This window comes from Pteropus alecto, unplaced genomic scaffold (assembly GCF_000325575.1).
Source record: "Pteropus alecto unplaced genomic scaffold, ASM32557v1 scaffold60, whole genome shotgun sequence".
NCBI lineage: Eukaryota > Metazoa > Chordata > Mammalia > Chiroptera > Pteropodidae > Pteropus > Pteropus alecto.
In genome coordinates, this window is record NW_006430726.1 from 4,511,236 (window position 1) to 4,528,210 (window position 16,975).

A 16,975-nucleotide genomic window follows, 5' to 3' on the forward strand; every position below is an offset into this window, starting at 1 on the left:
ATTTCCATAAACCCAAACGGGGCATCTTTTATATGAATCCAGGACAAGGCGCTGGGACTATAACTCAAGACAGATACAGGTTCTGCCTTCAAGAAAAAACCCGAGCCAGCAAATTTCCTGTCCTAAGAGTCAGCCACAGAGGCTGACAAACCCAGGGCCCCCCACCCCCTGGCATTCTCTCCCGTCCTCTCTGCAGCACTGACATGCTGAGTGGTCTCCTTCCTGGGGTGCGGTGACAGTGGGACTTCTCTGCCTTCTTTGCTGGCTCCCTTCCCATAGCGGGTCCCTTTCCGCACTGCTTCTGGTGCAGCCGCGGCTTCGGCCATTGCCTCTGCGAGGCTGACTGACAAGCCCAGAGTGTCGATCTTGACTGCTCAAGGAGCCTAGGCCTTCTGCCTCTCTTCTGTGAGCTGTCCCCAACAGCCATTCCTTCCTCTGTGGCTGCCCTGGCCCGGCCATTCTCTACCCCACAGCCTTCCACTGACCTTCTCTGTCTCACCCTAACTTCCTTATCATCCACAGGGAATCCTCATGTCAATTCAGATCAACAGTCACAAACACCTGCAATATCTGCCAACTACCTGATGATAAATAAATAGAAACGAGTAAACGATCTGCTAGTGAAGAAGTCCAGGTCTTTCCCAGTATCTCCAAGCACACCTCTCCCTCCCACAGCACACCTCGGCCCCTGGCTGTCCTGCTGCTATGACATGCTTATCCCTAGCCCCAAATCTTCACTCCTGATTCTCCCTTTCCCTGTCTCTCTACATATAACCTTGTTGCTAGGTCAACCCGTCCACCCACCACTACATATACCAATCTAGACATCAGGAATGCAGGCATCTTTATTTCTGGTTAAAAGAGGTCTCTTTTAGTCCATCATCACACTATTAAGTAGACAGACTACTCAATTCCTGACAAAGCCACATGTCCTTTGGCTAAACCAGACCTGTTGGAATTCCATCTCCCACCTGAGTTTTGTTAAAATAGGGAGACAGACATGAAGGCTCTTTGGCAATGATCAAGTTTTCTCCCTCACAGGAACAAGGTACCTGCACTTGTCAACAAGCATCGTTCATGTAGACCCCACCTCCCAACATGGAAGGGAAATGCCTGCCTTGCCACAGGTGTTTAAACATGGTGACCAGAGATCGTCTCTTAGGGGCCAGGGATACGCATCGCCCTAATCTCATCAACCATTTCCCATCAAAAATACATCACCACATCCTGATAAATTTAGGATCCTCATAAACACACGTCCTATCCAACTCAGTGTCAGCAGGCTCATAGCTGATAAGCCTCCAGAACACCCTGCTGCCAAATTCCCTCTTTCCTGTCAAAAGTGACAAGGAAGAGTCTCAATCACTGGTCACACTTGGATTTATTTTATAGACAAATGACTCACTTGAGAGTGATTACTCGAGGTCTCGATTTTCTCCTGTGACTTGTCTCTGGCTAGTTTGGCAGCTTCTTTCACCTCTTGGAATTTCTCTGCAAACTGAACATGAAGAATGGTTATTAAGGTTTTTCTCAGCCTTAAACATGGCCGATATTCAAAGCCCACTTGTATTATTTTGCACTCATTTTAGGCCAATAAATTCTGTATAAATCCAGAAAAATTTTACTTGAGATTAAAAAGAAATGAATATAAGGAATGTTTTGTCCAGTCAACACTACTGGCTAAGGTCAGATCCAAATCAATTCCTAAGCCGCTGAAGCTAGTTTGACGATGATGTATTAAAAACAAACACCTCTGGTTAACAGAATCTAATATAAATGCAAAAAAAGAAATTGAGCTGTACCACAAAAAGAATCTGTGAAAAACTTCATAACCTCTACCAAAAGATCCAAGAACTCTTACAAGTCAATGCTATGAAGAACAAAAACATCCAAAAAGTCGAGAAGATAAAACCATTCTAGATTTTTAAACACTCAAAGTGTAAAATGCCAAAATGCAAAATAGAAAAATGCGACATGAAGCTTTATGATTGAATCCTGTTTTGAACAGAGCAACTATAAAACACTTCCAGGGAAAAACTAAGCAAATGTGAACATGGACTGGATTAGATGACATCAAGAAACTACTATGACTTTTATTAGCAGTGCTAACAATGTGGTGTTCATGTTGGAAAATGTCATTTCCTAAGAAATAAATACTGAAGTATTTAGGTGTGAAATGTGATGTCTGTAATTTACTTTAAAGTACTTCAACAATAAAACAGATGAAGAAATGTGGCAAATGTTAACAATTAGGTGATGCATACATGGGTGTTTGTTATACCGTACTCTCGACTTCAAAAAAATATTTTAATATTTTCATAATAAAAAAATTCTTAAAATCCCAGGGCAATGACATCAACCCCTGGCTTACAGTCACTGACAAAGCAACTGAGTTTAATTAGCAAGTACATTGTTTGAACAAAGAACATTCTGTACTAGATACTGCTGGCACTACAAAGCAAGACAGAGCTGAACGTGGTTGCTGAGAAACAAAAAAAGCTAGCGAGTCGCAAGGCTACAGGGACAATTCTGTGACTTCTGCTGAGAATTCATTCATTTCCGAGCTATGTTCATGACACTGACAATAGAATACTGGTCTGCTTTGGAAACCCTTGCCAGATGACAGACGCCAGTGAACTGAGGACCCTGGTCAAGGCAGGCAAGGTCGGCCTTTCTGTTCTGGCTGGTGTTACTGCAGGCCTGTCAGTAGAGCCCGGTCATTCCACGTTTAAATACTCCAGAGCTGTCAGGGGAAAATCATATTACCTGTTGCTTAAAACATGTGAGGTCCAGGAGGGGTGGACAAAGCCCTCTCATTCCTTTTAGGGGGCCCCTTAAGTAAAAATATCATGTCATGAATTCCTTGATGGCAGCAGGGTCCATGCCTTTTCTCTTGGCACCCTCTCCCCAACCCTGACAGAAAGCAGGCACAAATAAGTTTGTCCAGTGAATGAATGAGCTCTGAGTTCCAGACTTTCACACTCCTGCCCACTTGAAGAAAAAATGTCAGAGGTGCAGGCCTAACCCAAGAATGACACAGCTCTGCTGACAGACAACCCAAACGCTGCTTAGGGAGGAGCTGTGCCCAGTGGCTGGGAGTGTTCTGCCCCATCTCCCTGCTCCCTAAGCTCACCTGATGGGATTAAGCTAGGAACTACGTAGGGCATCACTCAGAATACGAGTGTCATCTCCGAAGAGGTTTTTTGCCAGCAACATAAAGGCTTTTCGATCTTATTAAGATATTAAAAGACACAATTTTTAGGTTTTATTTTAAATGTTTTTGTGCCTGGAATCAATTAGAAGTCAAATATGATTTGAAGAAAACTGTAATGCACGTGGTTCCCAACACGCGCCCTTGCTAATTGAGTCTGGCCCATGCTGTGCTCAGTAAAGTGAGCTCTCTTCCCACAAGCATCTCAACCCTTACAGGCTCCCAAACCAAATTGCTGGGGTTTTTTTCCAGGTCCTTCTTGTCCCCATCAGGGTCCCTTTCTCTCATGTCTCTTAGTCAAAGTTGCTTATAAACTAGACTGAAAATGTCATCAGCTAGCATCACTCTCATTCAGTCAACAAACATGATTTAAGCCTCATTCCCCATTTCAGTGGACAAATATTTCCACGGTACCTGAGCTGGGCTGTGCACAAAGTGGGGTGCCAGGGCATCTGGCATGCTGTGTGAGTACCGGTCCTGCTCCTGCCTCTCAGGAAGCAAAGAGTGGAGCAGCAGGAGACAGCGGCAAACAACTCTGTAAATAAAGCCCTGCCAGGCTGTGACGGAACACGTCACCTCCAGGCAGCACATGGGGCCTCCATTCTCTGTCCCCTCTGACCTTACACTGAACACACTCAAAAGGTGAAAACCTTAGCTCAGCCCTTGGAGACTCTGGGCACGAAGCTTTAGATCCTATGGGCTCGTCTCTCTTTGTCCCTGTCACCCACCACGATGGCCCCTCCAGGTGTCCCACAGTCCTTGTCCCGGGTGGGCGTACTTATAGCCTTTTCCTGCAGACCTCGGCGAAACCACACCTGCAAGTTAAGGAGTTTAATGGCCTCTTAACATTCTCTCATTTGCTCTTCACTACCACTCTGTTGGACAGGAATTCTTGTTTAGTTTCAAGATAGAGAAATGGAGCCATGGGAGACTAAGACTTGCCCCAGGTCACGTGGCTAGTAAATGGTCGACCTGAGCCTGGGCCCAGATCTGACTTCCACGTGATCATGCTACACATCCAGGAATCTGTGCCAATGGGAACGCCAAGAGTCTTGCCCACGGCAGTTGCTAAATATTTATTGATTGGATTTCCTATTTCCAAAGAGAAGCCCCATTACCTTAAAATGTAAAAGAGCACTGTACTCACTTTCTCTTCAAAAGAAAATGACTCATAAAAGCGTAAACTCTGAAACAGGCCAAGGGAATCTTTAAGGCAAAGACAAGGCCTGAGGAAGAAAGTATCAGATATGGAGTGAGGTGCCCCGACAAGTTCCAATTTTACAGCTCTCCTCAGCTACATCAGTGATTTAACTGTTCTCCTCAGTTATAAAAGGAGACAATAAACACTGTCACATATACATCAAAACACACATCCTACAGGACTTCAAGGTGATAATGCTATTATAAATAATAACAGCCAAGAACATCTCAAGAAAAGGGAAAAAGGACACGTATTCTCAGCTCACAGGCATGAGATACGAAGAGTGAGTAGCACATACAAGTCTTACGATGCACTCACAGAGACCCTTAAGTACTCCTCATACTGTATACATATACAAATGGGCACAGATGGTTTCATAAGTGGCCGAGGCCACACTGGGATAGGACACAGGGCGTCTGAGGCCAGCACTGGACAGTATCCTATGATTTACCTGCTTAATTACTATCTGAGCTAAGATGCCCAACACAGACCCTTACTGGCCTTTCAAATGCAAGCAATGAAACTGTTCCAAACCTCAGATTCTACAATAATAGAATGGGGATGGTAACACTGCCTCCACTGGACCTCTGGAGGGTGAGAGATGGACTTTGCTAGGCATGTGACAGGGGTTCAATGAAGGGAAGCAAAGTTTCTCTGGCCTTGCTTTGACTTGTTTCTTCAAGTAAAATGACAGCTAAAGCCTTAAAACCATGAAATTTAGTAAAAGAGCTCCACAAAAGGGTGAATTCTTTCATTCAAAAATATTTACTAGTCGTCTCTACGTGCTGGGACTGTTCTGGGGACACTGAAACACTTAAGAAAGACTTGGTTCCTGTCCTCAGAGAAACGCTAAGTCTGTAGAGGATTTTGTTTTGCATTCAAGTGGGTGAGAATCAAAAAGAAAATTTCATAAAATAATTTTTAAATGCAATGAAGTAGGATAAGCCCTATCAGATACATTTTAAGTAAATATTTATATAACAACAGTAGGTGAATAAAGTATTCTCAATAAACTTACATAACAGTAAAAACTTACATGCCTTCTGTGGACAGTTTATAAGTGCATTTTATATTGTAATAAATTTTTTTCTCTTTAGAAATAAATAAAAAAATAGATAGATAGATAGATAGATAGATAGACAGACAGAGAGATAGATAGATAGATATTCGCTTAAAAAGATGTGGTATTAGCAGTTGCATGATGGAAACAGGAAGGCTCTGCCATTTATATAAAAATTAGGTGACAAAAGAAGAATCATAAATTAATGGGGAAGATTATTCAACACGTGATGATTGAGATAACGTTAGTAAATTGGGGCAAAATGAATGTAAATTCTTACCATAAACCAGTAACATGATAAATTATTGACGAGTTAAAAGGGCATTTAAAAAAAAAAAAATCAAACCTTAAAAAATCTGCCTGCAAACAGAATCGAACATTTAGCAAACGTCTGCTTGAGAAATAAGAGGGTAATTTTCTAAACTTGGAAGAAATAAAAGAAAATCACGAAAGTGACAGATTTTGATGACACAATACTTTAAAGCTTTCAAATCTAAAAGGAAAAAAGACTAAATCAGAAGGGAAACAAGAGCCTGGGGGATATATCTATAGCTAGCCTAGTGTAATAGAAAAGGGGCCATTATAATCAGTACAGAGTTTGTACAGATTGAAAAGGAAAATATGAAAACCCCAATAGAGAAATGGCAAAATTCATGCATAAAAAAATACAATAAGCAAGCAACTTATGGAAAAGATCGCTAAGCCTCACTGGAAATGCAAATCAAAATAATGAGGTCTCATTCTTTGCCTGCTAAATTAGCAAACATTAAATACAATTATACTACCCGGTGCTGGCAAGATACCTCCAGTAACACTGTGTATTGGTGCAGTCCCCTGAGAAGCCATTTGGACGTATGCATTATGAGTGGAAAAAAAATGTTCATACCCACTGACCTAGTGATATCACTTCTGGGAAACTATTCTACAAAAATAATTGAGAATACGAAAAAAAAAAAAAAAAGGCCTCCACTATATTAGAAAGACCTAGCGTTATCTGCAATAAGGAAAAACTGGAAGCAAACCAGACTCCTTGCAAGTATGTCCCCTTCCCAGCCTCCACCTCTTAGAGGAGAAGCGCTAGTCACAGAGGTGCCAGGTGACTGTCCTTTGCTAAAACACCCCTCCCTCCAAGTCATAAGTTTTATTATACTCACTCTCCCATTATAAAAAAGCACATATGCCTATCAATTTAGAAAGTATGGTTTAGAAAAAATGTTTCTAAACCTATAGTCTCATCATCACTCAGAGATAAACACTAACCACATAAACTTTTGACATTTTTCTGTCTGTATCTGTGTCCATTACACATATTTCTTTTTAAAAATGGAATGATACTGTATATGTCATATTATAGCTACTTCTGAGATGAATGATACGACATTAATATTTCCATGCAATTATATGATCTTCCATTATATCATCTGAATTTCTGTACAGTATTACCGTGAAGGATGGACCGGAGTTTATTTAATTTCCTACTGCTGGACATTTAGGCTCGGCTTTTGTTGCTGTTTTTGTTTTTATTGCTACAAATGATGCTGCTAGGAAAATCCTTACAGCCAAGGCTCTGTACTGTTACAATTATTTCCTTAGAAAAGATCCCTATAAATGAAACTTGTGAATCCAAGGATATTCAAACTACAAGGTTTCTGAAATGTATACCAAAATCCTCTTTCTTGACTTGTTAGGATCATATTCTGCAGTGGCAATAATTTTAATCAAATTTAAATAAAGTCATCATCCTCATCCTCATTATTATCATAGAAAAAGAAAAACTATTATTTTATTTGTGGCCTTTTCTGGCCTTGGCCATTGAAGACTCGGTGGCAGACACTACCTAGTTGCTTATTCAAAGTCCATTTCTTTTTTCTCCTTGGCTTAACAGATTCTCGACTTGGCTGGAACAGGGAATTTCCTAGGTGGTAGAGAATGAAAACCAGTCGAAGCTGAACACGGCAACCCAATTCCCTGCTTTTTTTGTTTGTTTTCCTGGGGGAGTGGGAGGGCGGCCTAGGGACCCAAGGCTGACAATGGGACCCAAGAAGAAGTCTGCTAAGGGAGTTTACAGGGAAGCTGTTGTGGTATCAGCCTTCTGCTTCCTCCCTCTTGCCATGAATGCGGATGTGATGGACGGAGCTTGAGAAGCCATCTCATCACCATGAGGGAATGGCCAATGAAAGGAAAAACAAACAGAACACACAGAACCCTCGGACCCAACATCACAGAGCCACCAAGCCAATGCTGGCAACCGTCTACCTCTGAACTTCCCTTCTGTGTGGAAGGAATGACTATCTACTTAAGCACTGTGATAGGTTCTCTGTTACTTGCAGCCAAATGCATTCTAACTAAAACATGTCAAAAGAATGATTACTATCTCTTTTTAGAAAAAAAATTGGCCCTCAGATCAGGAGACACAAAGGTATGAGACAGGTCAATGTTCCAGGACCACACTGAGTTATCAAGGGAACATAAGGGTACAAATTTGTATTACATATGAAATAACTGAAATGAGTCGAAAGCAAATGCCACGTGCACGTCAGGGTTTGAATGGGTCAGTCACAGAGTCCTCGCAGCCCCACCCTCTGTCTGCCACAAACGAGAGCCTGTCTTATTTTCGGAAAGCCCATCTGAAGAGCAGAGTGTCCCTGTAATACTTTGTCGGTTGTGATGTAAAGTGGTCCTCATAAGGGAAGCAGTGAAGATCAAGGTATGTCTTCTCCTTCCGGGGGGTGAAGAGAGAAGCGTGCATAAACTGCTCTTAAATGAGAATACCCACACTGGCTCCCCTGTCTCTAGCCTCCTCGTGGTGTTTGATTACCAAGTCCCCTTTCAGGTCTGGGGGGCAAGTTGCTCTATGGAGTCGGGAATGTCTGCTCAGCAACATGCCTTGGGAACCCTTCAGGCCTAAGTTCCTCTTTGCTAGCTTGTTGAAAATGCCAGCCTCGCTTCTCGGTAATTTATCAACGTGTGGTTAATCCTTTTCTTTAAAGAGAAGGGAAAAATTGATTTGAAACTTTTGAACAAAGGAGACATCTGAGTACTTGTCTGATAAGTCTTTGTGACAATGGCAGGCCCCAGTCACAGAGCAAGGACACCAGCGCTCAGGAAGACGGGGTACTCCTTCTTAATGAAAGGACATTTTCTTCTGTCTGGGAGAAGTGAGAAGGGGCCAGGCTTGGAAGCAGGTGCAGCTCAAGGTCTTGCCAGTTCTCAGAGGCACAAAGAACCGAGCTTGAATGACTTTCCTGATTTTTGTTTCGAGTTCTTCCTTCTTTTGATTCTTTTCATTGAATCTTTCCCCCTTTATCCTTCGGAGCTCCTGTGATTCCTCCAAAGACTGAATAAATTGTTCCAAGAAGCCGGGAGTGATTCTCTACGACCGCCCTGGGTGTCTGTGACCTCCAGCCTTGGGCGGGACCAGCCCTGTGTCTCTGACAGAAGCCTCCCATCTCACCCTTCCCAGCAATTAGAAGCTTCAACTGCATCATCTGGACATGAGACAGGTGTTACAAGGGGCCACTCGGCAGGGAGGGGATGTCAGCCCCTTTTTCCCCCATCAGGCACTGATTCAGGATGAAAGGGCAGGCAATCCTCATGGCCCACTTCAGACAGAGGTTCTAGTGTCATTCTTTCAAGAAATCACCATCATATCTGCTTCTACTTCTTGTAAATTCTCTCTAATCCTCATAGTGCTTGTTCTTCCTCATTTCAAAATGCAGCATCACCCCACCCTTCCCAAGGCCTGGATTGTCAACTCTCCTTTGGATTTCTCGAGATACTGACATTCTTCCAAAACGTTCCCGTGTCACGCAAACCAGCCAGTCTCACTTTCAACTAACACATTCTTAATAACTACACAGGACTCTCCCACCCCCTTAAAGAAAACCTGTTTTCCGAAAACAAGCTCTCAGCTCCTTCCACTGGGTGGGGGAGGGCTCTCAGAGGCCATCGGTTTGTCCCCTCAGATCCTGGGGTCACTGAGTCTGTGGTTAGTCGTGATGTGCTCCTGACACCTCCCTGACCACCCACAGAGTGTGTCCCAGACCCCTTGGAGAATCGGATGAAAGCTATGAACCCTCTCCCTAGGAAAAAAGCAACATACACACAACACTGTGACATCACTAAGGGTGTGGGGACTCCAGGTTAGGAACTGCTATTAAGTGTCACCTTACTTCCTCGCTCTAAGGGCTCCGACCAGGAGGTCAACAACGTTAGTGAGAGCAGAGGCCGACACATGAGGAAGGAATGACTAGCTGAGCTGCTTCCAGATGCTGCAACCTCAGGCTCTGAAGCAGCATTTGTCAGATATGTTTTCCTTCCTCCAACGACACCTCCATTTTCAAGGAACCTGGTATTTCTAAAAGCTCGTCCAGGTTGGCAGCCCAGCAGAAAGGGCGACATTGAAGGCAGAGAGGAACTCTGCTCCCCAAAGACACCGCTCCATCCCCCCACCAGCGACGACCAATGACAACGACCTCCAACACGGCATGTGCCACACTGTGGAGGGGGCCACGTTACCTTTGTCAGCTGCTGCTCCGACGAAAACCCCAAGCCAAATACCGTGTTGGCCCTGCTGTCGGCCCACTGCCCAAACTTCTGCGACGTTTTGGTGAAAGTCATGTTGGGTGTGATCGTGCTGTTTATAATCACCTGCAGGAAAACAGCCCAGAGAGCAGAAATGTAAACACTGAATCAGGCACCACAGAGGCTGCTTACACGATCTCCTGTCGGCAAAGCCAGGACCTAACGCTGATGGCAGGCACCCCGCTCTGCCACATCTGCCCTGACGTCTTCCTCTTTTGGCACCTCCCATCCCGAGTCAAATACACAACCATGATGAGAGGCAACGTTAGAGACTTAAAAGCAGTCAGTTTAAACTAAGATCTTAAGTTATCAGTGGGAGAAAGTCTCTAAATGCAGTGTCCAAAACTGCTATTTACTTCCCCAAAGCTGCCAGGCACCCAGTTGCCCTTAATAGCCAGCCACGTTACACACTCTCTAAAGAACTTCAGGCCCCAGTGTCCAGCCCAAACGACTTTAAGTCTCCAGAAGCAGATTACGACACAGGCGTGAGTTGGGTGAAGCGAAACTGGCAGGGACCTGGTGCTGGGTGTCACCTTCCCTTGGTCTAAAAGGACGAGGGAATGAAAAGGCTACAACGTGGAGGAGAAAGTCATGGAGAGCAGACTGCTATGACGAGAGGTGACCTTTGGTTGGAGGACACGCCAGCACATGGCTTCTGAGGAGGGGAGCCAGCAGAACAAATACGCTTGCCTCTCTCCCTGCGACCTGCCATTGGTCAGACCCAACCGGGAGCCAGAGGCCCCGGGAAGCCCAGGGATGCAATCCGCAGGTCAGCCTCGCAGGGCCCAGAGCAGGGTGAGGGACGGTGGACAGTGAATCTGGAGAGGTGAGAGGACGATACCCGGCACTCGCTGCATCTGTCCCTTCAGCGAGCATTCACCGAGCACTTCCTGCACGCCAGGCACTCTGCCAGCCAAAGGCACAAAGATGAACAAGTCCAGATCCCTGGTCCTCAAGTTGCAGGTAGTCAGAAAGAGGGTAGAGACAGGTAAATAAACAGTCACCAAACAACTGATGTGTTATAAAGTATCCACAACAGGCTTCCTCTGGCAGAAATCCTTAGGAGCTCTAAGACTCTAAAAAACACTCCAGAAAAATGCCTTGGAAATGAGGTCTTCTTGGATGTTCGCTAATGGACTAAGTCACTGGTTACTTCCTCATCAACTGGTTTTTCATTATCTGAGCAGGAACAGTAGCCATCTGAGTAAATATTCTAAGGAGCGAATCCACCATCAGTTTTACTTATTAAGGCTATATTTATTCTCAAGAGTAAACTCAGAACTTTTCTTCTGAAGAAATAGGGAAGAGAAAAAGGTCTTTTAAACAGCACAGTCTTGCTTTCCCTGGTAGGAACTTCATTTTGCTAAAAGAACTTCAGGACATAGATTTTTGCCTTGGCTAACAAGGAGATCAGGACAGTCAGAGTTGTCACTAGTAACAGAAGTGTCATTGTAATGTATATATGCAAGAGTCTACTGACTTTGCTAACGAGGCACTAGCTCAAGAATAAACCTTAGTCTAGTTGGTAAAACAATTGGTATAAGTTAATATTAATAGCAGCAACTAGTATTTATCGAGCACTTCTTGAGTGCTTTGCTTGTATCATCAGCTCGCATAAACCTCACAACAAGGCTAACAGGTATCGCAGGAGGCGAAATGGAGCTGGCAAGTAGCAGAAGAGAGTTCATCATATATAAAATGAAAACTAAGCCTCCCTCGGTCCCCTAGGTCCCATCTCCTCACTCCCACTGCCAAGAAGTCCCTCCTACCCACACAGCTGCACTGGGCATGCACCCCAGCAGACCCATTGCAAACAAAAGGTCTAGTCACTCCTGGGACAAAAATTGCTAGTCTTGCAGGAACTATTCCTAAGAATTTTGTAATGAGAGCGCCTCTGCCCTTCGCCCCATTCCTTACTGGGATGCCTGCTCTTTGTGGGGTGGATTGCTTAGATCTTGGTTCAGCACAGCTACCTCTGACTCTGTCACCAGCATCAAGGCACCCAGGCACGTAAGAAACACAACCTACAGAATCGCACAGCTGGAGGTTAGCCGAGAAGATAAAGGAAAGCCCGCCCCTTGCCCCTTCACCCTTCACCAGCTCTTACAATCCCTCGGACTGTTCCTGCAGGCTCTGCAGTGCCCTGGCCGTCTCCTAGCAGCTTACCAAAGGCTCTGAGACTTTTGGAGCTTCCTAGATCCAGATGGGGGGAAGAAGGGGGAGAAGGGAGAAGAAAGGGGGAGGAAAGCCATCCTCTACTTCTCCCTGACCCTTTACATTGCTACACTCACCAAAGGTGGCTCACAGGAACAGTCTTCAAGGCCCTAACATGAAGCCCATCACTACAATTACTGAGACAACCAGCTGGCTGCTCTCCCAGGGAACCCAGTGCACTGACCTTCTCAACAGCAGCGAGACTGACAGCGGAGCAATCATGCTGTCCCAAATGGTCAAGCGGAGCTTCTCCCTTCATTTCCCACTGGTGAGGGAGCTCCATCCGTGCTGCACTTGGCTCGGCCCACCAGGACTAAGTCCTCCCGAGAAGCTGGGCTTTTCGAGAAGCTTGGCTTTTCGAGAAGCTTCTAAGGATACACTCCATCTGCGTATGGCCCTCTCGCATCCCCAAGTTATTTCTGGGGACAACTGCCCTTGCGTGTGGAAAATGCTTCTGTTTCTCTTGGAGGCTCTAACTCATTTCTAACCTTCACCCTCCTAGGCCTGAATAAAGGTGTGAGAGAAAGCGGCCGCATGTGAAAAGGCCTTCTGTCTGCTCTGGGTCTGCGTGGTGAGTGCCCCATGCAGGCGTGTGGGAAGTAGGGACATGGCGATGGGGGGTGGTGGTGAGGAGACAGTATCTGAGGGAGGCTTAGCTCTGGACAGGTGAATGGACCCCTCTTTTGTGAGACTGGCCAGCATGAGGTCGCCTGGGTTTCATGAACATAAGTTATAAACTCAATCTCACTGCTAATGTGGAAACTGCATTACCATTTCCATTACATACTCATGGAACCCAACACATGTCTGACAATGCTGCGGGTGGGGCGAGGATGCAGGGCAATGGGAGCTCACAGGCTGGCAAAACCACTTTGAAGAACAATACGGCTTGCTCTGCTAACGTTAAAGATGCACGTTCTCTGCCACCCCGCAATCTTGGTCTTAAGTGTAACCCGAGAGAAAGCTTTGCGTAGGGGAACCAGGAGAAATGGAAAATGTTCACAGCTCCAGTGTCTGCAAAAAACAATGCCCACCACCAGCAGAATGGACCAGCTGCGGTCCATTCATACAATGAAATACACCCAGCAGGGAAAGTAACTCAGGGTACGGGCATCGACATGGATGAAATAGAAACACAACACACAGCAGAAAAATAAAAAGTCACAAAAGACAACATACAGTATGGGTTTCCAGTATCATTCTACTTATATAAAAGCTCAAACTTCACAAAACTAAACAATATACTATTTAGGGCAAGGGTCAACAAACTAGTATAGCCCTCCGGCCAAATCCACCCGCAGTCTGCTTTTCTAAATAAAGTTTTATTGGCACACAGCCACAGCCATTCTTTTGCATATTGGTCTATAGCTGTGTCCTCCCTACAAGAGAAAAAGCTGAATGGTTGCCACAGAGACTGTATGGCTCATAAAGGGAAATTACTATCAGGCCCTTTAGAGGAAATGTTTGCCAACCTCTGGTTTAGGGACATAGATACAGGTGGCAAAACTATAAAGAAAAGTAAGGAGATGCTAAATGCAAATTTCAAGAGAGGGGTAACCTCTTGAGGGGAGGATGGGAGGAGCATTTAGATGTTGTGAGAGGCCCAGAAAGGGACCCTGAAGGTCTAGTAAAGGATGAGCTTCCTCAGTTGGGTGGCGGGTACATGAGTGCCCGCTTTATTATCAGACATTAAACGGTACAAACAGTTAAACATAAAGTACACAAAACTAAAACAAAGTTGTCAGGGGGCGGATCTTCCTGGTGAGCCCTGGCTGGAGAAAAGGGGGCTGGTGACCTCACACTGGGCACCGGGAACTGTGTGGGGGACAGAAGTAGTGGCTGGAACTGTGGGTTCTGGACTCAGGAAAGAGGGGGGGCTCAGCAGTGTATGGGGTCCCAGGAGTGGAGGATGTCATACAGCAGGAGGGGACAGAGGGACAAGAGAAGAGGCTTTGGTAGAGGCCGACTTGAGACAGTGACAAACAGCAGGAAAAAGAGTGAAGGCCACCAGGAGGGACGGTCAGGAGGGAACACGGGAGGATGAGGTCCTGGGTGTCGGGGACACGCTGTGGGTGAGAACTGCTGCCTTCCTAGGGAGTGGGGAAGGTGAGGGTGGGGGAGAAGGTGAAGCTGGCAGGGTGCTTCATATAAAGCTTTGAGGTGGGCTCCCCCGGCCCTCGCACCCCTTCCTCTGTCCTGCGCTGTTTCTGAAACTTCGGAGAGGAAAAGAAGACTCCCCAGTGGAAGACCTGGTTCCTGCACATCACTGGGAAATGCACAGAACATACGTAACAAGAGCTACTTGGAAGAAGCAAGAGCTGAGCTCCTCCAGTCTCCGTCCTGCTCCGGACTTCGAGGAAGCTGCGTGTCACGCACTGGGAGACAGGCCCCTGGATTCCCCTCTCCACAGAAAGTCGTCCCAAGTCCAGGGAGATGGACGTTTTTCACAAGCCGCTGAGTCACAGCGATTAAGAGACACGCGGCCGGCTCCCAGAATGGTGTTGATGGGTGCTTTTTCCCTTTGCCTTTCACCACAGTCAGGGAAGGAAAGAAACCAGCATTCACTGAAAACCTACTGTGTGCTAAGAACCTTCCATATGCTGGCCCCTGAAGAGAAAGTGCCTCTGTTTATGCAAAAGATCACCAGAGACGTGTGGAGGAGGGGACCATGACCGTGTTCTTGAAAGCAATGTCACGTTCCCTGAAGGAAGCACCAAATGAGCCAGGTTTCAGAGGCTTACGTCCTTCTATGGTCACGCTCAGGCAGTGCTGGCCACAAAGCGGGTGCTGCTAAATGACCATGGAATGGATGATCTCCATGGTCTCTTCCAGAATTGGTGTCCGTGACCCTGTAAATGACTGAGAACATCGGGGACACTGGGAGGAACGCCAGCTCCCAGCACGTCTTGTCCACGGGTACGGGCAGTTTCTCCCAAGGGTGCTAACGATCACCTCGGTCAGTAAGGGCACAAGGAAACCAAAGTGCTGCAATGGCTCACTTAGCAGATGCTCCGGACACGGAGTCCTCTGCGATGGAGCTGGCAGTTCCGCCCCAAACTCGCCACAAATCACATAGCTGTTGGTGTGTGGCTGTTGGTGCTGGGATGGCTCACACAGAAGGCCCGGGAAGCTGGGCTTGCGAGATGCCCTCATATGGCTCCCGTCTGTCCACGTGCAGGGCCGACCCTGGTGCCATTCTGAGGTTCTGATCCTGGTTCCCTCTTGGCGGTGATCCCACCTTTGCCCACTGTCATTCTATAGACACGGCACACCCGCCGCAGGCCTGGAGAGCATGCGGCCAGGCCTGACCTCATCACCCGCTCACACGGCGTTGCCCACTCTGGCTCGATGCTGGAACTCCAAAGGCAAGCCAGGCCTGGTCCCCAGTCCTCGAGGAATGCGGTCTCTGGGGGGCCCCATGCACAGAAAGGGATCCACACAACTCCTTACAGGTCAGGCAACACCAGGTGACGCACTATAGTATTCCCGCCCGCCTGTGTCTTTAGCAGCAGCTGGGACTGACATGTGAAGTATTTTCTCTGCAAAGGGGAAACGTCTCAATGTTTTAGGAAGGATGAAGAATTGAGACAAGCACAGATTCGTTCTGTGACGAGCAGGCACAGACTGCTCTCAGGAGAAGGAGAGGCCTTCCACGCGTCCTTCCCCAAGTAAATGTGCCAAATGGTTGGACGGGGCAGAGGAGCTTGCCGTGCCTTGTGTGGAATGACAGCTGCTAACGCTGCTGGCTGCACCTCCTCCCGTCACAGAGCCTGTGCTCTGCGGGCTGCCCACAGTTGACTCAGCAGCTGAGGTTGTGGTGCCTTTGCTCACGACAACCTCTAAGTCCCTTCCACACAAGCAGTTTGTTACTGGAGCACGACTCCTTCACAACAACCCGTGTCTTACCACCCTGCCTGCTTAGATAGAAAACCAGTTCTTGCATCTGTTTAACGTGTTGGCCAGACCAGCCATTCAACCTGAACACCATGCCTGCACGACGTGGCATCAGGGCGTGCTCCTCCAGCAGCCAGGGAAGCCTGCTCCAACCCAAAGGGCTGGGAGCTGGCGTCCGATGAATTGGGAGCAAGCGCCAGCTGCCAGGCCAGGTCACTGCCTCTCCTTGACCTCGGCTGTAAAATGAGGACTCTGGGCTCCCGCCCCGAGTAGGAGGAAGGGCTGTGGCAACTGGAAGGAAGAAACAGAGGCTCACGGGGCCAAGCCACCTCTGTCTGCAGGATCCATGACGCTGTGAGCACATGGATCCATGATGCTGTGAGCACATATGAGGACATGCTTAGAGAACACAGGCCGAGGAGAGTCTGGCCTTAGAACAGGGCACCTTGTCCAGAGATCTGGAGACAGCACCAGCGGGCTCTCACACCTTTTCTGGGGGTTCTCCAACAGAGGCTTCCGAGCCTTCTGCCTCATGGCTTGGGCTTGTGGAGGGGGAAACCAATAAGCAGGCCCGATTCTATTACCCAGACCCCAGCTCCCCTGCTTCCGACTGCCCAGAAGCGCTGACCTAGGGCAGGGGGCAGGGCAGACTGCAGGTGGGTGAGGAGGCCATTCAGAAGTCTAGTCTTAGCACGACTGTGCCAGGACAAAAGTTATGGAGTTATGGTTTTGAAACAAAACATTAGGCATGAATGTGAGACACCAAATACAGATTCCACTGACCAACTAAAAAAGAACTCACTCTATGCCA

The 16,975-nt window shown here is 46.8% G+C and overlaps 1 protein-coding gene across 1 annotated transcript in view; it reads right to left on the reverse strand.

Annotated features, from left to right (window-relative positions):
* Nucleotides 1–16,975, reverse strand: part of HOMER2 (homer scaffold protein 2) — a 58,713-nt gene that overhangs the window by 40,546 nt on the left and 1,192 nt on the right. The window contains exons 3-4 of the mRNA XM_015593451.2: nucleotides 9,991–10,122; nucleotides 1,406–1,498 (exon numbers count right to left, since the gene is read on the reverse strand). Coding sequence (XP_015448937.1) covers nucleotides 1,406–1,498; nucleotides 9,991–10,122 — 225 coding nt within the window. The remainder of the gene's footprint in view (nucleotides 1–1,405; nucleotides 1,499–9,990; nucleotides 10,123–16,975) is intronic.